This window comes from Pipistrellus hanaki, assembly GCF_964339955.1.
Source record: "Pipistrellus hanaki genome assembly, contig: SUPER_3_unloc_1, whole genome shotgun sequence".
Taxonomy (NCBI): domain Eukaryota; kingdom Metazoa; phylum Chordata; class Mammalia; order Chiroptera; family Vespertilionidae; genus Pipistrellus; species Pipistrellus hanaki.
The window spans coordinates 283,335-308,414 of NW_028182305.1; the positions used below are offsets into that span (position 1 = coordinate 283,335).

At 68.5% G+C, this 25,080-nt stretch overlaps 1 protein-coding gene across 1 annotated transcript in view; it reads left to right on the forward strand.

The window, feature by feature from the left end:
• Window positions 1-1,496: 1,496 nt before the first annotated feature.
• TAFA5 (TAFA chemokine like family member 5) overlaps window positions 1,497-25,080 on the forward strand; it is a 58,464-nt gene continuing 34,880 nt past the window's right edge. Inside the window, exon 1 of the mRNA XM_084907527.1 lies at window positions 1,497-1,741. Coding sequence (XP_084763653.1) covers window positions 1,633-1,741 — 109 coding nt within the window. The 5' untranslated portion in view covers window positions 1,497-1,632. The remainder of the gene's footprint in view (window positions 1,742-25,080) is intronic.

Below are 25,080 nucleotides of genomic sequence, written 5' to 3' on the forward strand. Positions count from 1 at the left end.
GTGTGTGTGCAGCCTGTGTGTGTGCATGCAGTCTGTGTGTGTGCAGCCTGTATGTGTGCATGCAGCCTGTGTGTGTGTGGGCAGGCAGCCTGTGTGTGTACACAGCATGTGTGGTGAGTGCATAGGGGTGTGGTGTGAGTGTGTAGGGTGTGTGGTGTGTGTGTGTAGGGTGTGTGCATGTGTAGGGTGTGTGGTGTGTTTGTAGGGTGTGTGTATGTATGTATGTGTGTAGGGTGTGATGGATGTGCATGGTGTGTACATATTTATGAGCGGCATATGTATGCCGTGTGATGTGTATTGCGCACAGGTGTGTGGGGGTGCACACATGCGTGTGAATGGCATATGTATGCCGTGTGTGTGTGTGTGTGTGTGTGTGTGTGTTCTCGCTCCTTGCTGACACCGTCCCCCCTCAGGCCTCTCTGGCTCCTGGGAAGGGGCTTCCGCTCCCGGGGTCTTCGGGGGCCCAGAGAGGCAGGAGGGGGGCACAGCCCTAACCACACCACCATCTCCGCCCGGCCTGTCCGTGGGCCGGAGGGGGAGCGGGTCTGCGGAGCTGGTCAGCAAGGCGGTGGATGTCCTCCTGGCAGAGACCCGCTGCTCAGGGCGGCCTGGACCGGCCTGGGGACGGCGGCCTGGGGACCGCTGCGGGCCTGGCGGGGCGGTGAGGGGTGGTGGTGAGGGGCCGGGCCTGGTGGGGGTGCTGAGGGGCCCCTCAGAGGCCAAGCCGTGCAGAGGCTTCGCTGCTGGTGCCTGGCCCTCGTGGGTGCTGCCCTCGTGGGTGCCACCTGCGGGGACTCTGTGCGACCCCCCTGTGCTCCCCGAGGGCCTGGGGGCTCCTGCACAGCTAAGGGAGGCGCCGGGGTGTCCCCGGGGAAAGGCCCGCAGCCTGGACTTAGGGTCACTCGGGCGCCCCCACCCCAGGTGCCACCTGGGGTCCAGGCCTTGCAGGCCGGCCTGGGCAGGAGGGTGGCCTCAGGGCCTGCGGCCTGAGCCAAGTCCACAAACTTCCTGCCTCCGGCCAGCCCCCTGCGGGGTGCCCAGGCGGGAGGGGGGGGAGGGGGGCAAGCCGGGCATCTCTGTCGCCACCCAGAGGCGCGGCCAGAGCACCATGTCCCCCCATCCTCTCCCCCTCCCCTCCCCTCCCCGCCTCCTCCTCCCCTTCCCCTGCCTCCTCCCCCTCTTCCTCCTCCTCCCCCTCCCTTCCTCTCCCTCCCCCTCCCCCGCCTCCTCCAGCCCCCGCCCCCAGCGCCCCTCGCGGCCGGACACGCGCACGGGGCGCGCTCCCCGCACCGGCAGCCGCGCGCCCAGCCCGCCGCTCAGCGACGCCGGAGCCCGAGCCGGGAGCGGGGAGCGGAGCGGGGAGCGCGGGGCCGGGGCGGGAGCCCGGAGCCCGGGAGGCGGCGGAGGCGGCAGCGGAGGAGGAGGAGGAGGAGGAGGAGGAGGAGGAGGAGGAGGAGGAGGAGGAGGAGGAGGAGGAGGAGGAGGAGGCGGCGAAGGACCCGGAGGCGGAGGAAGAGGACCCGGAGGAGGAGGAGGAGGACCCGGAGGCGGAGGCGGCGGATGGCGCGCGCGGGGCCCGCACGTGGCGGCCGCGGGGGCGCGGGCAGGCCCGGCCGCTGAGTCGCCGGCCCCATGGCGCCCCGGCCCCGCAGGCCCCGGCGGGAGGCGGCCGCGCTGCCCGGCCTGGCCTCCTCGCTGTGGGCGCTGGTGCTGCTGGCCGGGCTGCTGGTGGCCTTCTGCAGTGAGTACGGCCCCATTCCCCGGGCCCCGTCACCTGCCCCGGGTCCCCATCCCCATCCCGGGCTCCCCCACCCGGCCCGGCCCCGGTGCGCGCGGAGCTCTCATCGGGCGCCCCGGCCCGGCCTCCGGGGGGACAGGGGGGGCCTCCCGGCGCCCGGAGCCCCGGGGACCCGCCGGCCGAGCGCGCGCCCCGGGCCGGGCCGCAGAGCCGCCCCGCTGCCCTCCGCCTGTCCGGGAGCGGGGAGCGGCGCGCGAGAGGGGGGGAACTCGGGGGGACGGGGCCCTGCCTCCGGGGGGTTGGGGGGGGGGCGGGGGGACGGGGGCGGCGCCGGGAGCGATCCCCGGGGTCTGACCAGCGGCGGGCTCATGGGCTGGGGACCCCGCACTCTCTCCATCGCTGGGTGCGTCCGGGAGAAGCGGGGGTCAGAGCGGGGCGCAGGGGTGGGGTGGGGGCGATGGGAGGGTCACCCTCTGGGCACGGGCCGGCCTGGCCCCGGGTCCGGGTGCCCATCTCCGCGGGGAGCGGCCGGGCGCGGTAGACAGCGTCCTGGACCAGCGGGGCAGCGGTGGGGAGACGTGGATTCTTTAAAAATTGTTTAAAATCCCCAGCCACCACCTGACAGCCCAGCCCGGCGTCCCCGTGGGGGCCCAGGGGGGGCCCTGCCTCCCGGTTCTGGACACCAGCCCCCAGCCCCGGACCCGGGGGACGGTGCCAGGGCGGGAGGCCTCCTGCCGGGTCCAGCCAGGCCGCGGTCTCCCTGCCCCGGCTGGGCACCGCGGGGAGGGTCCCGGAGCAGAAGGCGGCCCCCCTGGGCTGTGACCGGGAATGCCAGGCGGCACCGCCACGCCAGGGGGGCACAGGGCGCCCCTGGGAGAACGCTCCTTCCCGGGCCGAACGCCAGGAGCCGGTCTGGGGTTCGAGCGCGTTCGCGCCCGCCCGCCGGCGCCCCTGGCTCGGCTGGTCCCTTGCTCAGGGGAGAGGGCTCAGGCAGGCGAACTCGCTGTGGGAAGAGATGCCGTTTGAGGTCCTTCGGGTGGCCTCGTGGAGGGGTGCACTCGGCAGGTTTGGGGGCGGACCGAGCATCCGGAGCCCCTGGCGCCGTTCCTGGCAGCCCTGGCGGCGGCCGCGTCCTTGGGGCCCTGCCTGGAGGCGAGGGCAGCTGGCCTGGCGGGGAGCAGGCCTCGCGGGAAGGAGCAGCTGCTGGTCCTTGTTCAGGGCAGACCCCCGGCCGCGTGGCTGCGACACCCCACGGCTCAGCACACACCCCACAGCTCAGCAAACACCCCAGCCCGGCCGGGGCTCCCTGCTCCCCCTCCTCAGCCTGGGGGACCTGCCGCTCCACCCCTCCCGGAACCCAGCCCAGAACCCACCCCAAAACCCACCCCAACACCCACACGGTCCGGCCCACGCCGCTGGGGCCAGGGCTCAGAGCCACGCGGGCCTGCGGGCGGCTCCGGTGAGGACCCCTGAGCCCCCCCCTCCGCTCAGCGGCCTTCCGGAGCCTCCGGGTCTGGAGTGGGTCCCCCACCCGCACCGGGCTGTGCGGACGGCTGCACCGGGGCAGCAGGCGTCGCCCCTCGCGGGAGCTCGGTCTGCCCGTGGCGTCTCCCTGGCCGGGCACTGTGTCTGCTGTAACGGCCCGCACACCCGCCACGCACGTGGGCACCGTACACGGTTCCCTGAGACACAACAAGGCTCCAGCCTCGTTCACAGCATGGTGTGAACAGCAGCCTGGAGCGGAAACGCGCGCGCGCGCTCTCTCTCTCTCTCGTTTTTTATTTTCTGTGATAAGACTGGGAAAGGACAAGGAGACGCCGCCGGAGCAGTGCCTGCGGCCCTGCGGGTCCGCCCCCCCTCCCCGGCCTCGGGGTGGGGAAGAGGCGTTAGCATCCTGGCTGGTAAACGGTTCCGTTAGCTGCCATCGGCCTGGCTGCGGGCGCCCGGGCCGTTACAGAGCAGACACACTGTCTCCGGTTAATCAGGGACACAGCCTCCTCCCGGGACCCCTGCGGCCGCCGAGGTGCTGTCCTGGCCGCCGGAGGAAACCGGATTAGGGCCTGGCCTGGTGTCCTGTTCTTGGCGGTGAAAGGCCGTCCTTCTTCCAGCCCAGCGGGCTCCGGCCCTGCTCCAGGCGGGAGGCGCCACCCTCCGGCCGGAGAGAGGCCTGCAGCCCGCAGCCAATTAGGCTCGTTGCTATAGAGACAGCCCTGTCATTTCTCTGGGATTGGGAAGAATTGCCAGGAGGAGCGGGGAGGGCGGAGGCAGGGGCCGGTGGCTTTCCTTCAGAGGCGACTCCGTCTCCATCTGCGGGCACATCCGGGGGCGGCGGCTGGCGCGGGGCAGGGGCGGCTGGCAGCGATGGACGCGGGAGAAAGGGGAAGTTTTCCCCTCCGGCCCCGAGACCGCCGCCACGGGGCTGGGAACGGGATGTGGGCCACCCTCCTCCCCCTGGCACGTCCGGAGAGCAGGGCGGCCCGGCGTGGCTGCGGGCGCCGTGGCTGCGGGCGCCGTGGCTGCGGGCGCCGTGGGACCGCGCTGCCTGTGCTCTTTGCTCTCCACCCGGGCTGGGTGTCGCCGAGGGACGTGATGCGGTGGGAGCCTCACTCCGGCCCGTCGCGGGGACACCGGCCGCGGAATTTCGTTCGCAGGGACCCCGCGGTGCTGCCTCCCGGGGGGGCCTGCACGCCCCTGTGTGGGGCGGCCGGGCAGACAGGCGGCCCCCAGCCAACGTGGGGACGTGGGGGGAAAGGCTGTGTTCTGAAGCTTCCCGAGAGCCCCAGCTGGGCGGCTCAGTGGATAGAGCGTCCCCCGTGGACAGAGGGTGCAGGGTTCAGCTCCGGTCAGGCTCGGTCCCCAGGAGGGGGCGTGCAGGAGGCAGCCGGTCAATGACTCTCTGGTCATCGATGTTTCTATCTCTCCCTCGACCTTCCTCTCTAACATCAATAAAAACATGTTTTAAATAGCCAGCACCGGTTTGGCTCAGTGGTAGAGCGTCGGTCTGCGGACTGAAAGGTCCCAGGTTCGATTCCGGTCAAGGGCATGTACCTTGGTTGCGGGCGCATCCCCAGTAGGGGGTGTGCAAGAGGCAGCTGGTCGATGATTCTCTCTCATCGACGTTACTAACTCTCCATCCCTCTCTCTTCCTCTCTGTGAAAAATCAATAAAATATATTAAAAAAAAACAAACAAAAAAAAACAACCATGTTTTAAATAAATACTGTTTCTGGAGGGCTGGGGGCCGGCAATAAATCCCATCCACTCAGAACCGTGTCTTGCCGTGGATCTCGTGGCCGTGGCGGGAACCACGCGAGGAAATGACAGACAGCCTCAGGGTCGCCTCCGTCCACTAGCCCTGTGGTCGGCAAACAGCGGCTCGCGAGCCACATGCGGCTCTTTGGCCCCGTGAGTGTGGCTCTTCCACAAAATGCCACGGCCTGGGCGAGTCTATGTTGAAGAAGTTTAAGTTTAAAAAGTGTGGCTCTCCAGAGAAATGTCCATCGTGGAGCTGTTGGCATCTGGCTCTGGGCGGATGAGTTTGCTGACCGCGGGGCTGGAATATTAATGGATCCCGGGCCCGCGGTGTCTCCTGTGTGGAGGGGATTCGGGCGTGTTCGGGGCGAGGAGGATGCGGGAGGTCGCTTCCCGCCGGCCTCTGTGCGGGGCAGAGCTGGTGCCCGGGCGGGGCCGCTGGAACCAGGGGAAATGGGGACCCCGCACCCGCCTGGCTGGCTCTGATCCCGGGGGCGGGGCCGGGGCGGGGCTGACGCTCTGAGTGGGTGTGGTCAGCTCCCAGGGCTGGGGCGGGGCCAGGGACCTGGGGGCGGGGCAAAGGTGACCAGGGCGTGGCCGGAGGAGTGTCCCCTGAGAAATGGAGGTGCGGGGCCTCGGACTGTCAGTCTGGTTTGCACACACCTGGGAACCGGAAGGACCGCTCACCGGTGTGTAAGGGCCGCCTGGCCGGGGGCGTGGCCTCAGAGGGGTGTGACCGGGGGGCGTGGCCGCCTCGTCTGCGGGCTGAGGGCTCTGCCCCCTCTCCTTGCCGGGAAAGTCTTGGTCACCTCAAGGGTAAGGGGACCAGACGTCCCGCCTTCGGCAGGACAGTCCCGCTTTCTAACCATTTGTCCCGCGTCCGCTGCGGGACGTCCGGTCACCGTACTCGAGGAGGGCGCCCTGCGGGCGGGGGCCTCTCCGGCCGAGGTGGGCAGCGCTGCCCCGGGCCTGGGGGTGGGGACCTCGGAGTCCTGCCTCCTGGGCAGGCAGAGCCTCTGCCCTGCTCTCCGGTCCTCCCCGAGCCTCAGGGAGTCTGCACAGCGTCCTCCGGCCCCGGACTCCTTCCGCGGGGCCGCGCGGAGGGAACCGAGAGGCCTGTGCGTGTACCAGCCGTTCACACGTACACGTGGGTGCGCCCGGTGCTGGTCTGGCTGACCTAGGCTGCCCCTGTGTGACCCCGACTCAGGCCCGCTGTGTCCGGCTCTGCCTTAGCCACTTCCTCGTCCCTCACTGCAGCGGACTGAGCCCCTCACAGCCCCGGCACCCGGGCCAGTCCTGCCGGCTGGTTCTGAAAACACCGCGGAGGGCCTCTCAACCGGAGCTGTGGATTCCGAGGCCACGGAAAGGCGGGGCCAGGAGGGGGGCTGGGCCCGCACCACGGCTCACAGCGGGGCCTGGAGCGGGCCCCCGGCTGGCCCGGCCCCGCCGTGACCCCGGGAGGGCCCAGCGCTGCCCTCGGGCGAGGAGGGGGGAGCGTGTGCCGGGCCGGTCAGCACCTCCGTCCCGTTGAGCTTCCTGGCAGCCACGGCAACAAGGGACCCTCCTCTCGGCGTGCGGCTCCCTGTCCGTTCAGGACGCATCTCAGGATGTTCCCGGGGCTGGACAGGTTGTGCCGGCCCCTCCACAAGTCCCTCCCCCGCAAACCTGCCAGGTGGGCTGTCCTTCCCACTTTCAGGGGAGCCACAGAGGCTGGAAGAAGGTCTGCCCCGCCCCCTATCAGCCCCCCGGCCCCCGGGCACCACGCCAGAGTCTGAAAACAGGCCTGTTGTCAGGCAGGCGGGTCTGGCCCACAGCTCCCTCCCGGCCCCCAGCGGCCCCCGAGGCTCCCTCAGCCCTGTGGGTGCTGTCCCTCCGCCTGGGGTCTGAGCACAGACCCTGCCCTGCCCAGGGCCGCCTTGCGGCGTCCCACCAGCCCTAGCCCCGTGGTCAGCAAACTGCGGCTCTCGAGCCACACGCGGCTCTTTGGCCCCATGAGTGTGGCTCTTCACAAAATACCATGGCCTGGGCGAGTCTATGTTGAAGAAGTGGTGTTAGAAGAAGTTTGAGTTTAAAGAATGTGGCTCTCCCAAAGAGTGTCCACCGTTGTGCTGTTGGCATTTGGCTCTGTGGACGGATGAGTTTGCCAACCACAGCCCTAGCCTCACACCTGGTGCCCGCCCTGCGCCCGCCGCGTGCCCGCCCTCACCCCCTCCGTGACCTCGGGCGGCGCCTGAGGGGTGACCTTGGAGGGAGGCCGGGGGCAGCCCCTGCCATCGGCCCAGCATGCGGTCCGCGGCTGCTCCCGAGGCTCGTTAGCCAGATGGCTGGAGCCCATGGGGCGGGGGCGCTTGACGTTTACGTTTATCGGAACGGGGGAGCGGCATATGCTGGCGCCCATTAGGGTTTTTTAACTACATATTAACGCTTTTCCTGCGCCCTCCCGGGTCCGCCCGCTCCTCCGCTCCCCTCTCCTGCCCCAGACCGGGCCGGCGCGGCAAGGGTGGGTGTGTCTGCCACCGGTGGCGCTGCCGCGGGGGGGGGGGGGGAGCAGCCAGGGCGGCAGCAGCCGCACCCTCTCCTGCCAGGGCCTCTCCCTGGTGCCCGCTGCGCCCGGAGCTCGGGGTGTCCTGGTGTCCGGGGCCTGGGGCTTAGGCGGAGCTGGCCCTTGGGGTGCCCTGCCCTCCGTGGAGGATGGGGGAGGCGGCAGGCCCGGGGTCTGGGCGGGGCCTCGGGGCCCGGGGTCTGGCTTTCCTGGCTCTGTCTGGGTCTGGCTGTCCTGGCGGCTTCCCAGGAGCTGAGCTGGAGGAGCAGTCACAGGAGGAAGTCGGCCTCTGAAATGGGCGTTTCCTATGCGTTTTACACGCTCAGTGTCACATGACCATGGTCCCGTCAGGGTCTCTGTTCCTCACCCACAGGAAGCCCAGACCCTGAGCAGTCACTGCCCTGGGGACCCCCCCCCAGGAGCCCCTCTGGGGCCTCCAGCCTCACAGCCTTTTGGAACGAAGGCAGAGACCGGCACGCTGACATCCAGCGTGTGGACACCCGGTGCCTGCACGTCCAGACCTGTGCACGTCCAGGCGTGTGGACACCCTGGTGTGTGCACGTCAATGTGTGTGTGCATGTCCAGGCGTGTGCATGTCCAAGCGTGTGGACACCCTGGTGTGTGCACATCCAGGTGTGTGCACGTCCAGGCGTGTGGACACCCTGGTGTGTGCACGTCCATGTGTGTGTGCATGTCCAGGCGTGTGCATGTCCAAGCGTGTGGACACCCTGGTGTGTGCACATCCAGGCGTGTGGACACCCTGGTGTGTGCACATCCAGGCGTGTGCACGTCCAGGCGTGTGGACACCCTGGTGTGTGCACATCCAGGCGTGTGCACGTCCAAGCGTGTGCACGTCCAGGTGTGTGGACACCCTGGTGTGTGCACATCCAGGCGTGTGGACATCCTGGTGTGTGCACGTCCAGGCGTGTGCACGTCCAGGCGTGTGGACACCCGGTGCCTGCACGTCCAGACGTGTGCACATCCAGGCGTGTGGACACCCGGTGCCTGCACGTCCAGGCGTGTGCACGTCCGGGCGTGTGCACGTCCAGCCGGGAGTCTGGACGCTCGCAGATGTGTGCTCCTCCTCCTCCCGAGCACGCAAACAAAGAGGGTGGCTCTGCCCCGGCCGGCCCTGCTGCCCGGGGCTGCCGGCGCCTGACCCTCGGGGAGACCCTGGGCCCAGGAAGGAGCACTCACCCCCTCACCCACCCCCTCCACGCCCTCACGGTCCTGCCCTGCCCCTGCCTCCCGCTGGGGTGCCAGCGCAGTGCCAGCCTCAGGCCTGGCTGCTGGGGAGGATGAGGTGCCGGCTCCTCTCCGATGGCCCGGCTGGCGCCGCGGCTGCCGGGCGCACGGACATCGGGGCCTCCGCCCGGCTCGCCGGGCCCCGCGGCCTGGCCCTGAGTCCGTGGACGTGGCCCCTCCTGGGCAGCCGAGTCCCCTGCCCCTGGCGGCGCTGAGGCCGGGGCCGGGCTGCCCGCGGGCCTGGGCCTGGCCCTCCCCCGCCTCCCTCTCCGTCTCCCTTCCCCCTCCCTCCGGGCAGGCCCCGCGGCCAAGGCTGGCAAAGCCCACTCTGTCTCCGCGGTGCTCCCATGTGACGGCTCCGGGCGGCCTCGTGAAAGGCCCTTTGTCCGCAGCTAATTAAGAAATAGCAGCGGCCTCGGGGGGCCAGGCCACGGCCCTCTGGATGGCGGCCACGGCAGCGGGGGCCGGACCGGCCGCCCCGTGGGGGAACGGGCCCCAGGGGCCTCCCGGGCCTCTGCCTCCGTCAGCTCCCCTCCCCCCGTCCGCAGAGCCGGCGCTGGGAGCGGGCACAGAACCGGGCACGTGGACTGGGATTAGGGAGGCCCGGGCGGCCGCCCCTGGGCCTGTCCCCTGACCTGGGGGAGGGCAGGGCACCGCTGGTCTGCGGGGGAGGCCCGAGGTGGACGTCCAGGTCCCCACGCGGCCATGGGCGCTGCCCCCCCGGGGTTGTGGGAAGTGGCACCTGAACCCGTGGCCCCCAGCCTGGAGGGTGCCCCCGTGTCCCCTCTGCACAGCCGAGGGCGCTCGCGGGCACGGGGACCCCCTTGGTCCCCTGCGAGGCCGGACAGAGTCCCAGCTTCTCCTCAGGGCTGGGAGCGGGCTCCGGGACACAGGGCCCGGGTCTGAGTGCGGCTACAGGCGGGCGGGCGGGCTGTGCTGGCTGCACCCGCCGGACCACAGCAGGAATCCCAGCCTCCGGCCTCTCACCGGGCTCCTGCTGGCCTCCGAGGGTCCATGCCGCTGAGTGACGTGGTCAGGGCACCACCCCCCGGGGCTGCCCGGCCCGGTCACCACTGTCCCGGTCGCCACGGCGACCTCCGGGACTGTGTCTGGCAGTGACACCAGGTGTGGACAGAAGCCTGGGTGTCCCTCCTGCCGACGGGATCTGACGTCCCCACGAGCCTGCGGGAGCGGGAACATAGCAGGGGGTGACTGTAAGATGAGAACATGGGCCCCAAGACAATGGTGTCCCACGGCCCCTGCCCCGCCCCCGTGCGGGGCGGGCACTCCGAGGCGGAGCTGGCCTCCCTCTGCCCTGGAGGCCATGTCTGCACCCAGAGGGCGGCCAGGACAGCGAAACCCGCTCTTCTCCCAGGGGCGGGGTGACCGAGGCTGGTGCTCCAGCACCCAGTCCCCAGCACCCGCTCCCCAGCACCCGCTCCCCAGCACCCAGTCCTCCAGTACCCGCTCCCTCAGCACCCTCTCTCCAGCATCCGGTCCCCAGCACCCGCTCCCCAGCACCCAGTCCCCAGCACCTGCTCCCCAGCACCCAGTCCCCAGCACCTGCTCCCCAGCACCTGGGGCGGAGGGGAGGCCCAGTGGGCTGTGCGGGGAGGACCAGGCAGCCGGGCCCCGGGCAGCCACAGCTCTGAGGGGCTGACCCCGCGCAGAGTGGAGGGTCCTTCAGATGTGGAAATTAACACGGAACCAGAAGAGACAGCGTAATTTCTCATTCTGCTGGAGAGCTTGTTTGCCTCCCGCTGACGCTCGGTGCACCGATACACCGTGTCAGAAGGTAAATGATTTTAAACCAGATTCAATTTAAATTTCATTACGCGCCTGTAGGAGACATGGGCTCCGCGCATCCCTCGCCCGCTCCTGGAAGGTTTTTCACTTTTAATAACTCGCTCCCCGTGCCCCGTCCACGTCCCTGGCCCTCGCGGGGGGGGAGGGGGGCCTGCACGGCGCCAGGGCCGGACGGAGGGCTGCTGGCTGGGACCGGCGTCCGGGGGGCGGGGAGACAGACACGGGTCCCGGGGCGGGGAGAGGGACACGGGGGCGGGGAGAGGGACAGGGGCCCCGGAGCCAAATCTCCGTGGACCTCCTCGAAGGCAAAGGGACAGGACCTGGCCTCCTGCTGACCAGTGTGGGCTCGGCCGCCGGAGCTGTGCCGGCCCGGCCCCTCACCCCTCTGGCCGCGCCGTATCTCGGGGGTGAACAGTGTCCCCTCGGATCCGTGTCCCCCGGGGCCTCGGGTGGGACCGCGGGTCCGAGGCCCAGGAGCCCCCTCGTCCCCGGGCCCTGGTCCAGGACGGGCGTCGGAGCCGCTGTGCCCGTGAGCTCGGTCTGGCCGGCTTCGCACGGCGCCCGCAGCCCCGGCGGCTCTCACAGCTCCCGTGGTCCCTCCCGGGCCCCACGGCGGAGACCACGTCCTGTGGGAGCGTCCGCGTGTCCGCGCGCTGCCTGTGGGCAGTCCTGTCGGGAGGACGAGGTGATGGCGCCCGGGTCGGCGCTCTGATTGGCTCAGAGATGGCGGGGTGGCACTGCCGGAAACACGCTTCAAACACGCGTGGCGACGCCTGCAGACGGCGCTCGCTCTGCTGTGTCCTGGCCGTGTCCTCGGACACGTCAGCGATGACATCAGCCCCCGGGGGCGGGAGGCCTGCGTGTCCTCCGGGTTGTTTAAAAGTGGTGTCTCTGCCTTTGAACACGGCCTCTCCTCGGAAGGCGGGCTCCGCTTTGTGTGTGTGTGTCAGAGGCGCGTTCGGGAAAGTCAGATGTGAAAGGGGTCCAAGTGGCTCCTGGCCCAGGGACCCTCCCGGCGGCCGCCCCCTGCTCCCCGTCTCCGGCCGGTCCAGCCGGGGGGAGGGAGGGGGGAGGGGCAGAGGGGGGCTCTGTGGCCGCAGAGAAGCCGCTCTGCCCCCAACACTGAGGAAAGGGCCACGTAGCATCCAAGACCGATGGCAGAGGCAGGGCTGCACCAGCGGGTGAAGGAGCCAATGGACGGAGGAAAGAATGAACAAAGACTGAGTGAAAGGAGGGAAGAAAGAATGAATGGAATAGGGAAGGAAGGAAGGAAGGGAGGGAGGGAGGGAGGGAGGGAGGGGGGAATGGATGGGGGAGGCCTTCAGGGCCGGGCAGGCCGGGCCCCGCGGAGCGGAGGCCGCCCCTTGCCCAGGGAAGCCGGTGGAGTGATCCTGGCTGCGCCATCCCGGGCGGGCTTCGTCCCCACTTCGTTTCCCCGTTCCCGCGGCCTCCCGGGCAGAGGGGCCGTGTCCACCAATGGACGGGGACGTGCGGCTCAGTGAGCGGTGCCTCCAGAGGGGCCAGAGGAGAGGGCTAGGCGAGGCTGTGGCCCAGCGTGAGCCAAGGGGCCTCGGAGCCCCAGCTCCCGGAGTGGCCGAAGGGGCCGGGGCGGGGCTGACCAAGGAGCCCCCACAGTCCTGGGGAGAGCGGCAGCGGCCAGCCTGACCGCTGCTTCCAGGCCCGGGGGCTGGGGGCTCGCCCCGGGTCTGCCGCCTGTTCCCGCCGCCTCCTGGGAGCCGGGCGCGCACTGTCTGAAGCAGCAGGAGGTCCCGAGGTCAGCGTGAACACGTCCGACTCGGGGTCACTGTCCTGAGCCCCGCAGCACCGGCCCTGGGCGCCTCCCGCTCTGGCCGCCGGGCGGACGCCTGCCGCAGGGACTCCCCGGGCGGCCGCCATGGCCTGTTCGGACCGCTCTCCGGCAGGCAGCGAGTTTCCGCCCGCGGGGGGGCGCGTGGACATGGGTCCCGCCGGCCCCGGGAGGCCCAGAGGCCCGCGAGCCCCGTCGGTGTATCTGCCGGTAACCAGAGGCAGAGCCGGCGCCGAGATCGAGGCTCCCGCAGGTCTGCGTGTGGGCCGGCGGGCAGGCTGGGGGGCTGCTCTGACCGGCGGCTGCTGGTTCCCGGCAGGAAATGCTTCTGATTTCCCCGCTGGCCCCGGAGAGAAACGAATTGCCGCGTCTATCTCTCCTGCAGACGGGCTCCGTGAGGTCCTGCCCTGTGTCGGCCTCTCCTCGGCTCCCGGGCTGTTTGTTCTGAGCGCAGGGCCCCGGGAGCTGGGGGCACGCGGGCGGCCGTGAGGGGGCGGGTGGGGGCAGCCGGCCGGGCCGCGGGCTCTGCGCTCCATGCCGCCCCAGCGCCCCCTGTGCCCGTGGACACCGCGGGGCTCCGGGGGCACTGCTGCCTGACCCCCATCAGCCTGCCCTCCAGAGGCCGCTCCCCGGTCACACATGTCGTGGCGAGGCGGCCAGGGTGCGGGCTCCGTCCCGGGGCCCCCACGTCAGTGGGCCTGAGTGCCTTCCACCGGGACCCCCCGGCTCTGGCAAACCGAGCCGCTCCCCTGGAGCCGGACGCCGAGGCCGGGGTGCGTGGCTGCCACCCAGGGCTGCCCGGCCCCCTGCCCAGCTCCTGCCCGCGCCCCACTCCCGCCCCCGCCTCCCCCTCCTTCTCCAGCGGCCCCGCCGGAATAATCCCGTAATCCGCCGATTACTCCCCCGTCGCCGGGCTGTGCCGCTCCAGGCACCGCAGCCGGTCCCCGGGCTCCGGAGGAGGCGGCTGGGGTCCGCTCTGCAGGGCTGTGGGGGGCGGCCTCTCCACCGTCAGGATTGGAGGCCGGCCCCACGGGGGCACCAGCCTGTCTTTGCAGGAACCCCGAGGGGCCGCGCTGGGCTGGGGCCGGGCTGGGGCCGGGCTGGGGCGCGTCCCAGGACCCCAGGCCAGGAGGCGCTGGGCGAGCGGTCAAGCCCCACGCGTCCCAGGCCCAGCTCCAGCCCTCCCCCCGGCCCAGCCCTGGGTGTGGGCACCGGGCCCGGCACCCCAGACCCCCTCTTTCCCAGAACTCCCAGCTGAGCGACGGCCACCCCACTTCTCAGGGAGACGGGTGGAGCCCCCGGCAGGTGGGTCCAGGCACCTGGTGGCTGTGACCTGGGGGCGCCCCCCCCCCGTCGCTATTTGCCCGTTTAACGGGGGCCGGCGGGCACGGGCGGCGGGCACGGCTTCGGGGACGGTTCCCGCCGCCACCCCACGCCAGCACCCGCCTGGGCCTGGCACTTGTGTCCAGCAGCGGGAGGTGCCTCCCGGCGGCGGGCCGGCCGCCAGGTCTCACACCGTCCCTCGGAGAGTGCGGGCCGGCTCTGAGGAGGTGCTGCGTCCGTCCGTCCATCCGTCTGTCCGCCCTTCGGGGAGGCCTCAGCTCTTCCCGGCGCCGTGGGGGTGGGGGGAGTGCGCCCTCTGCGGGAGGCCCGGGGTCTCATCCCCAGCTGGGCCTTGGGGAGCACCGCTGCCTGGCTTCCCGGGTCCCCCCTTCCCGGCCGTCCTGCCCTCAGCACGAGCGGGCCACATTGCCGCCCGGCCCCACGCCATCTCCACGTGCCGTCCGTGTCCCGTGTCCCGTGTTCATGGCAGTCCGGGGCGAGGCCGGACACAGGCATATGGGGGGAGGGGGAGCGTCTCTTAGAATCTGGGCAGCAAGCACGTGAGAGCTTGCTGGAGCTGACGTCCTGAACCCCCACCGTCCTCCCGTCCCCTAAGGGTCCCTCGGCCTTTCCATCCGTCCCAAAGCCCACCGCCCTAGCCACGGCCACCACACTGCCCAGTACCTCTTGGTTTCATTTTTTTTTTTAAAGAGAATGTCTCTTTTCTCCTACCATTGTCAATTTTATTTAATTAATTTATATATATATCTAAAAAAATATATATATACATATACATACATATGTGTGTGTGATATATATATATATATATATATATATATATATATATATATTTATTTATTTATTTTTATTTTTATTTTTTTTATTTCAGAGAAGAGGGAGAGCCGAAACCGATGTGGCTCAGTGGATAGAGCGTCGGCCTGCAGACTGAAAGGTCCCAGGTTCGATTCTGGTCAAGGGCACATACCTTGGTTGTGGGCACATCCCCAGGAGGAGGTGTGCAAGAGGCAGCTGGTCGATGTTTCTCTCTCATCGACATTTCTAACTCTCTATCCCTCTCAATTCCTCTCTGTGTAAAATCAATAAAATATATTAAAAAAAGAAAAAAGCAGAAGAGAGAGAAACATCCATGATAAGAGAGAATCACTGATTGGCTGCCGCCTGCACCACCCCTAGTGTGGACTGAGCCCACAACCCAGGCATGTGCCCTGGACTAGAATCGAACCCATGACCCTTCAGTCCCCAAACTGATGCTCTACCCACTGAGCCACACCAGCCAGGGCTTAATATTTTCCCGATGCCACTGTCCTTTGCCCATGCATCCTGGGAACTCCTGCCTCACGCCCCCACCCCAACCCGGCTCCCTCACTGTTGTGTGATAACATGTGACTTGGCTCCGTGACCTCATGTGGCCCCCAAAAGGGGAGCCCGGGGTCTGTGTCCCCAACACCCATAGGCCGCACAGCGCACAGTGGGTGTGAAGTGATGTGTGCGGCCAGGAAGTGCGGGGCAGGAGCTGGGGCAGGGAGGAAGCTGGGGGGGCCAGTTCCCCGGGCGTCAGCCTCAGACGCCAGGACCGATGGGGACAGGACCAGGCGGGCATCGCTCGGCGCCCGGCACAGAGCGGGTGCCTCCAGCAACCGAACGCTTCCCTGTGTTCTGAACGGCCCAGGCGGCGGTGCGGGTGTGGGTCAGCGGTGCCGGTGTGGGTCAGCGGTGCGGGTGTGGGTCAGCGATGCGGGTGTGGGTCAGCGGTGCGGGTGTGGGTCAGCGGTGCCGGTGTGGGTCAGCGGTGCCGGTGTGGGTCAGCGGTGCCGGTGTGGGTCAGCGGTGCGGGTGTGGGTCAGCGGTGCCGGTGTGGGTCAGCGGTGCGGGTGTGGGTCAGCGGTGCCGGTGTGGGTCAGCGGTGCCGGTGTGGGTCAGCGGTGCGGGTGTGGGTCAGCGGTGCGGGTGTGGGTCAGCGGTGCCGGCGCCAGCCCCGGTCCTCCCGGGAGCCGGGCCGATGGGGAGGCGGCGGTGATTCCGTGGCCGAGGCTCCCACCACGTGGGCCACCGTCACTGAGGCTGCAGGAGCCAGCTGGCCGGCCTCGGCCTCGGTCTTGTTTGAAGGAGCTTGTTGTCGCCGACTCCGCCAAGCCTGTTTGCATCCAGCGCGAGGCGCTCAGTCTGATAAATAAAAGAACGTTATAACGGGAGAGCCGCGATCCGGCTCCCGGGAGGGAGGGAGAGCGGCAGAACAGACGCAGACACAGAAATAGAAGCGATCGGAGCCCCGATGGTATGGCTTTCACGCGGGCTGTGGTCCCTGCCCGCCCCCGAGGCCCGCCCTCCGCTGCGCCTGGGGGAGGCCCGCCCTGCCCGCCGGGCGCTGGGCCAGTGACTCGGGCGTCGCCCTGACACCGCGAGGGGCGGCCACAGCCCCTTCTCCCAGGACCTGGAGGACGGGGCAGTTACCGCCTGAGCGGGGCCGGCGGGTGCAGGAGACGGGCACTGGCACCACCCCGTGTGGGTGCCCACGGGCGCTCCCTGTGGGGGAGCGGATCCTCTGTGGCTCCTGCCCGCCCGCCCGCCCGTGCCCGCCCCGCACAGGGCCCTGCCTGTCCCCCAGGCTCTGAGGATGCGCAGTGACAGGGCCCCCTGGCCCCTCCGCGGCCTCCCTGAAGGTCAGCTCCCCGATGGAGCAGGGGGCTGGGCCGCCGGGAACCCCGCTGTCTCCCCTGATCCTGCCCGGAGCTGGAGCCTGGAATGGTGGATTCCGACGGTGGGCTCAGGGTGTGGGAACAGAGTGCAGGAGACACACCGGCTCAGCTGGGCGGCCGGGAAGGCAGCCGGCGACACTTCTGGGAATGTGTGTTGTGTGTGTGTGTGTGTGTGTCCCGGGCAGGGGCCTCGGCTCAAAACCCCTCCTGCTGCTCGGTCCCTCGGCCACCAGTGCCTGAGCCTGAGCGGCCTGGCTCAGAGCCCCCCGCGGCCGGGGCCCGGGGCTGGGTCACCCCAGGCGTCTCGGCGGCAGCGATGGAGCCCGGGATGCGGACACAGCGGCCTCTGGCCCTGGCCCGCCCACACGTGGATACCATCTCCCTTCACCTGCCGGCCGGGGCACCCACAGGGCTCCCCAGCCGCCGGCGCAGAGCCCCGCCCAGGAGGAGGTGACGGGGGCGGGGGGACCCGCCGTCAGCAGTCCTGTCCCGGGTCCTCAGTCGGACGTAAAGCTCAGCTCTAACGAGCCCTGGCTGTCGCGTGTCCCGCGGAGCCGTGGTCCTCCGTGTGGCGTGGTCCAGGGCTGGGCACCGTCTCTGCGTCTCTCACGTCCGCAGCGTCCGGGAAGCAGGGCCTCGGGGAGGGAGACAGGCCGTGACCGGGCCCCTCTGCCTTCGCCCAAACCTCGTCCAGAGCGAGGTCACCCTGCCCACTCCTCTGGCCGCAGCGGCCCCTCTGCCCGCTGCCCCGGGGGAAGCTGTTGGTGGCAGACGTGCAGCATGGAATTAGGGGCCGGAGGGCCAGTGGCAGGAGCCGGGTGGATGGAGGCCGTGGGATTCGAGCAGGAGGCCGGACGCAGTGGGGCCACGTGGGGACGGCCCCGGCCCCGGCTCTGTCCTGCCCCGGCCTTGGGGTCGGGAGGCCCTTCTCAGGCAGCAGGTCCCGCGGGATGTGGGACGGACGAGGCAGGCTGACCACGGCGGGGTGTGGATGCCTGCCACGGCCGCCCTCTGTGCGGGTCAGTGATGTTCTCCAGGCCCAGGACACCTGCTGAACCCCGCTGCACGGCCTGTCCCTCGGCCCCCTGTGGGCCTGCGGTGGGAGCTCCCCTCCCGCCCAGCAGCCGGAGCCCGCGGTGCCCGGCTCCGAGTGTGACTGGGACTGACCTTTGACCCCTGGCAGAGCTCTGAGTGGCAGGCAGAGTGGGACATGCCCTCCAGAGGGTCTCCTGTGGATTAACTGGGCTCACTTGATCCATTGATTTTGTCAAGGGTCCCTTTGTCACCCTGACAACTGGGAAAACTTTACATAAATATTTATCGTGTGTGTGTGCCGGGGGCTGCCAGGCTCCTGCTGATGAGAAGGAGCAGCTGGATCACAGCAGACGCTGCTCCTGGTCCATCCACCCATCCACCCACCCACCCATCCATCCACCCACCCACCCATCCACCCATGCTCCCACCCATCCACACACCCACCCATCCATCCACCCACCCACCCATCCATCCACCCATCCATTCATCCACCCACCCACCCATCCACCCATGCTCCCACCCATCCACACACCCACCCATCCATCCACCCACCCACCCATCCATCCACCCATCCATTCATCCACCCACCCATCCATCCACCCATGCTCCCACCCACCCATCCACCCACCCACCCATCCACCCACCCATCCACCCATGCTCCCACCCATCCACCCACCCACCCGTCCATCCACCCACCCATCTACCCATCCATCCATCCATCCACTCACCCATCCATCCATCCATCCATCCATCCACCCATTCACCCAACCTTCCATCTATCCACCCATCCATCCATCCACCCACCCATCCATCTATTCATCCATCCACCCACCCATCCATCCACCTACTCATCCACCCACCCATCTATCCATCCATCCACCCACCCATCCATCCACCCATCTGCCCATCCACCACCCATCCAACCATTATACATATATCCAACATCCACCCACCCACCCATTTATCCATCCATTCTCCTATCCATCCATCCACCATCCATCCATCCATCTACCCATCCACCATCTACCCACCTATCCATCCATCCACCCATTCATCCATCTGTCCATTCTCCCATCCACCATCCATACAAGCATCCATCCATCCATCCATCTATTCATCCATCCACCCATCTATACATCTACCCATTCACCACCAATCAACCCATCTATACATCCACCACCATCCATTTACCCATCCATCCATCCATCCATCCATCCATTCATTCTCCCATCTATCCACTCACCCACCCATCTATCCATCCATCTATTCTCCCATCCATTCATCCATCCACCCACCCACCATCCATCCTTCTATCCACCCATCTATACATTCATCCTTCTATCCATTCTCCCATCCATCCACCCATCTATTCATCCACTTACCCATCCATCTATTCACCATCTATTCATCCATCCACCCATCCACCCATCAATTCATCAATCTATCCATTTACCTATTCATCCATCCATCCATCCATCATCCACCCATCCACACATTCATTTACTCATTCATCCATCCATTCCTTCATTTCCATCGTCTGAAAGCCACAGCAGCCAGCCCTGTGCTGGGATGTGACACGGGTCCCGTGGTTTCCTGAGGGCAGACGGGAGAGAGGCCCTGTCCACCCCTAGAGGAGCCCTGGCCAGTGCGGCAGCATGGGTGCCACCCTGCCATCCTTACCGCAGTCACCACCTCATGGCCCGGGTCCCCTCGCCTGAGGCCTGCTCTTTCCAGGGGGCCGGGAGGGCACAGCTTTCTGGAAGGTTCCGGCGTTCCTGAGCTCACAGCTCATGCCCCCCTAGTCCAGGTGCCTGCCCACAGGGATGCTGCCCCGGCCAGTCTGCCTGACTTCCTCTGGGCCCGAGGTGAGCACAGGCTCCCTGCAGCTCCCAGTGTCCTCCCCGCCCGTGGGGACGGCACGCTCCACCAGACCCCTGTCCTCCCGGTGTGGGCACCGGGCAGCGAGGTCCCCGACAGGGCGGCAGGTGCCAGGCCTCTCCCAGCGCCATCTCCGTTCTCGTCCCCCCCCCACCCCCTGCCTCCTGGGCAAGAGGGTGCTGGGGCCTGGGTGGGCCTGGCAGGGGAGAGGGTGCTGGGGCCTGGGTGGGCCTGGCAGGGGAGAGGGTGCTGGGGCCTGGGTGGGCCTGGCAGGGGAGAGGGTGCTGGGGCCTGGGTGGGCCTGGCAGGGGAGAGGTGCTGGGGCCTGGGTGGGCCTGGATGGGGAGAGGGTGCTGGGGCCTGGGTGGGGAGAGGGTGCTGGGACATGGGTGAGCCTGGCAGGGGAGAGGGTGCTGGGGCCTGGGTGGGGAGAGGGTGCTGGGACATGGGTGGGCCTGGCAGGGGAGAGGGTGGGTGAGCGGGTGCTGGGGGTTAGGGGGAGGCGCCCCTCGGGCACTCCGCCCGGCTCCCTGCAAGGCAGCGGGTGGGGAACGTGGGCCGAGGCTGGGAAGGCACCGGAGTCTGACAGCTGGTTTAGTTCATCATTATTTTTCATTAATAAAAATTAGGATGGGAGAGAAATTATCATAATCCAACATTGACAATGAAGCTTTCCATTTACTTCTCGTTTTTTTCTTTTTTAATCAAAGTGAATGATGATTAATTCGGTGCATATTAAAACTCTGGCCTGGCGCCTTCCCCAGCGCCGCCCTGGCCCGCACGTCCGTGGTCGCCACGGCGCCCGCTCCCCTCCGGCGTCGGAACCCCTGGGGGGCGCGCGGGTCCAGAATGAGACGGAACCGGCGTTTTAATGAGAATGCAAACGAGAGTCGCGAGGGCCGTGAAGGTCACGGCAGCTTAATCACCAGTTATTGTGGCCGTCCGTTGCCAGGAACAAACGCATATTAAACGCCATTGTTTTCGCGGATTAGCGCAGCACATCCTTATTATTTCAGACCTTCCCAGGCTGAAATAATAAGTTCGGGTGTCACCCAGCCCCCTCCCACCCAGAACGCCTTGGGGACCTGCTCCCCAGCCCAGGCTCCGTGCAGGTGGGGGCACTGGGGGGGGGGGGGTGCCTCCTGCAGAGCAGGCCTGGCCCCGGCTCCCAGCCGCACTGTCATCACTGGGTCTCGCTCCCGCCACAAGGGAAGGTAGTTACTGGAATGGATGCTGAGAAGCCGCGGCCAACACAGGTGCAGCCACGCTGAGCTGGGAGGAGGGAGGTCTGTGTGGACCTGCCGGGGCCGCCTGCACCCCAGGGAGACACGCACCCCTTCCCCTAACCCCACGCCCGCTAAGCGGAGCACCTTCGGCTTGAGGAAGGGTGGCTGGTACCCCCAAGGGGAGGTGTGCCGGGACCTGGCCAGGGACAAGCCGAGCTGTGACCCGGGACAGCCAGGCGCAGGGCGGAGGGCGGGGGGTGGGGGGAAGGGGGGCGGGTCCCTCGGGGACACGGAGCCTGCCCCCCGGGGGGCTGCCCGGCAGCAGCTGCCCGCACTGGCTTCCTGTGGCCAGACGCCCGTCAGTCTCGGGTGGGGGTCCCTGCACGGGGCTGGGGGAGTCTTCCTCCTGAGTGGCCAGCCCAGAGCAGGGGCGCTGAGGAGGGGGTGCCCTCAGGCCCCCATGGGCCCACGGCCGGCACCCACAGGGCCACCCTCTCCGGCCCCGGGGGCCTGCCCTGAGGTCCCTCTCGGTCTGACGTGTGGGTCTCTTCGCTCTGAGTCCACAGTCATCTGTGAGGGGTGTGGGCTGAAGGCGGCCGCTCCTCAGCAGCTCCTGGGCTCCTGCTCCCAGGCCCCGGGCGGGTCAGGACCCCGCCTCCCGGCATCGCTGTCTCCTGTCCCCTCCCCCCACCCGCCCCGGTCTCCTGCTGTGGGGTCCCAGCCTGGCACCCCTGTGGGGCGGCGGTGAGGGCTGGCTCCCGGGCCATGTCTCCCCATCCCCGTGGGTGGAACCCGGGGCCGCCTGCAGGCCCGCCCCCGCCCCCACCGGCTCTGCCCGCAGCGCCAGCCGAGGAGGGTAGGTGCGGACGCCCAGGGCCCGGCCGGCAGTGTCAGCTCATTGGCATTCAGGGCCCGGGCGCCACATCCCAATGAGGTCGTTACCGCCGGGCGCTCCCTGCGGCCGCATGCCGATGGGCGCTTATGTCCAATTTGCCGGCGGCGGGCAAATCGCTGGCCGCACTGCCGCAGCACACCTCCTCCGGCAGCCTCTGCAGCCGCGCCGGCGGTCACCGCGGTCTGGCTGCCCGGAGCCCGAGGAGCTCATGGCCACCGTCCCGGAGCCGGCCGGGCACACAGCTATGGAGGGGGCTGCCCGCATGGCCTGGCCACGCTCTCCGAGCCCTGGGCCCGCAGGAAAGCCACGTCCTGCGTCTCCTGTGGCTGCGCCAGGCACCGTGGACACACACGTGGCCCCGGAGCTGCAGGCTGGGACCCCGTGGTGAGCAGACCGGACAGAGGAGCCGGTGCAGGGGCCGCTGACCATTTGCGGGGCCCCGAGTGCCCATTGGGACAGACAGACGGTGGAGTGAGGTCCACCTCGGGGGTCCACTCAGCCACCAGCCCCCCGAGAGCGTGGCCTCTGCCAGCAGAATGTTTACAATAGGGGGTGCTGTGGACGGTCATATCCCCAAATCCCCATGCTGGACCGCGCCCCCAGGTTTTAGGAGTGGGGCCTCTGAGGAACTAGCAGTGGGGCCCGTGAGGGACTGACCTTTGAGGAGGACGGACAGATGGCTGCCCCCTGGATGCGGCACGAATGCTCAGGACGTAAACTGCTCGGAGGTGGCTGATTCAGGGACCCCCTCCCCCACCCCCCAGGAACAGCCAGGTCCTCGGCAGAGCCCTCCGGGGAAGCCCAGGCCCGGCGCCCCCCCGTGGCCTCCCCGCCTGCCCCTGCAGGACGGACCGGGTGACCCCGTGTGGCAGCCTGACAGCGTGTCTCCCGAGCCTCTCCTCAGGAGAGCTGGGGGGACGGGGGATCGGGGCGCTGGTGAGCGAGGTCCCACAGGACAGACCTCTGCGCCCTGCGGCTCGGGACATGGCTGTGCGGCCGGGCCGGCTGCCACGTCTGCTCTCCACGGACGGACAGACAGACGGACAGACAGAGGCCCAGCCGGAGCCCCTCCGCCCCGGGGACACGGTGCTCCCGCCCCCTGACCTGGGCCCTGAGCAGCCCGGCCTCAGGGGCCGCTCAGGCCGCTGGCGTCCGCACCGGGCACACGCGTGTCCCGTGTTAGCGGTGAGAAACACCCCTGCCTGGCCCGGCCGCCGGTGCTGAGCATCCGTCCTCCGGCCCCGGAGCCGGCCGGGCCCGCGATGGACGGCGGCCATTACTGAGGCGCGGTGCCCGCGGAGACCGTGCGGACGCCGGCGGCGGAACAAACTGCTCACACCGCGCCCCGTTCTAAACCAATAACCGTGTCTGATGCCGGCGGGGGCGACCTCTTTCGAAGCCGCGCTCCCGGCCGGCCCGGCTCCCGCCCTCCGCAGAGGAGACACGGCCGGCTGTCAGGGCCGGGGGACGAGGTGGGCGGCTGCGGGGCCCGGTCCTGCCCGGACGCTCGGGCGGCACTCGGCCTGTTTTCTCAGGAACGGATGGCAGCCCCCCCCCCCCCCCCCCCGGGGACGGCCAGCCCGGCGGTGAATGCCGCAGCCGCACAGTCCCTCCGTCACCGATCCCCGCCTCACGCTGGCCTGCCCGGGAAGGGGGCGGGGCTGCAGAGGGTCCCGGCGGCCGCGGTGCGGCGGCGAGAGGCCGGGCCTCCCTCGGGGCTGGCATTGCCTCTGGCAGGCCTGGCCAGGGCCCGGGACAGCGCCCAGCCTGGAAGGCCTCGGCCGCCATTTCCGTCTGCTCCGGGCCGCCCCGGTCTCTGGTTAGCAGGGGCTGGGGTGGGAGACCAGGCAGTGCCCGGAGGTCAAGGTCAGGGGTCAGGGGACCGGGAAAGGTGCTGGCAGCACCCTGACCATGGACACCCCCCACCTCCCTGGTGTGAAGGCTGCCAGGGCCACCTTGCTCTCTGCAGGGCCTTGTCCTCCGGCACCCATGTCCCCCAGCGGGTCTCACAGACCCGCCCCACCCCCCCAGCGGTCCCCTTACACGGCGCTTGGCACAGCCAGGCCCCAGAGCAGCCTCTGGACAGACCCACAGGCCCGCGGCCCGAGGAGCAGCCTCTGGCAGACCCAGCCTGAGCTCTGGAAGCCCGTGTCCTGGGTCTCAGCAGCATCGACAGGACATGCAGAAGGCAGGGCCCCGGCTCTGCTCAGCGCCCTGTGCCCGCGGAGGAGCGGAATCCAGCATTTCCCCCAGGGCCGGGCCGGGGCGGGGGGGGGGGGGGGGCGGGGAGGGCTGGACGCCTGTGATGTCTGCACAGAGGCCTGCTGTCCTCACACTTCCTTCTCTCAGTCCTCTGTCCAGGTTAGACCTCCCGTGTCCTGTGTCCTCTCAGCCCAGTGCTGGCCCCAATCACAGCTCCGGCTTCCTGGGCAGATGGGTAGCTAGAAGGACGGATGGGTTAACATGTGGGTGGATGGATGGATGGATTAATATGTGAATGAATGGGTGGATGGGTGATGACTGGGTGAATGGATGGGTGGATAGATGGATGGGTGGAAAGATAAATAGGTAGGAGGATGGATATGTGATGGATGGATACATGTATGATGGAGGGGTGGATGATGGGGGGTGGAGGGGTGGCTGTACAGGTGGATGATGGGGGATGGAGGGGTGGGTGTACAGGTGGATGATGGGGGATGGAGGGGTGGGTGTATAGGTGGATGATGGGGGGTGGAGGGGTGGATGATGGGTAATGGATGGCTGTACAGGTGGATGATGGGGGATGGGGGATGGAGAAGCGGAGGGGGGAGGGGCTCTGAGGACACTGACCTCTCCAGGGATGTAGCAGGCTCCCGGGTGGACCAGACCCCCTTGTACGGCTTCAGGCAGGTGACTGACCTCTGAGCCTCCATTTCCTCGGGCAAATGGGGAGCCTCTGCCAGGCGGTGGCTGTGAAGACCGACCGGGTGGTGCCCAGACCGGCCTCTGCCCATGACCCTGGCCGTGTCCGGGGGGAACGGGGAGGGCTCCGGGCCGTGTTGGGGGGGGGGTTCCCGCGAGAGGCGAGCCGTTGTGGGGAGGCCTGAGTGCCAGCCAGAGACTGACGGATGGGGTGCTGATGGGGTCAGAGTGTCTATTTCCGGGGGGCCTGGAGGGGCCCACAGAGAGGGGAGCCGGGAAGGCGGCCTGGGGACCTGCCCAGCCCAGGGCAGGCCTGGCGAGGGGACCGGGTCTGGTCACGTGCTCGGTGTGAAAAGAGGCTGGGGGAGAGGGGTGGTGTGGGGCTGCGTCTGCTGTGCCCCCTCTTTCGCACTCGGGTGTCCACAGCTCCGAGGGAGGCTCTGTGCTTGCTGCGTGTGCGTGCGTGTCTCCACGTGGACTCGTCAGCGGCTCCCGGAGGCCCTGCTCTGCAGGGGCCGCAAATCCGCCTTCGAAGCTGAGGCGGCGGCACACCCAGCCCCGGGACTCTGGTCTCTGCTCGCAAACACGCTTAGAGCGTGTTCCCGGGGTGATGCACAGGCACACAGACCACCCAGGCCCCACGCGCACGGGAGCACACGTTCAGACACAGCTCGCAGGCACACGTGTGGGCACACGCGCACACAGCACACACATGC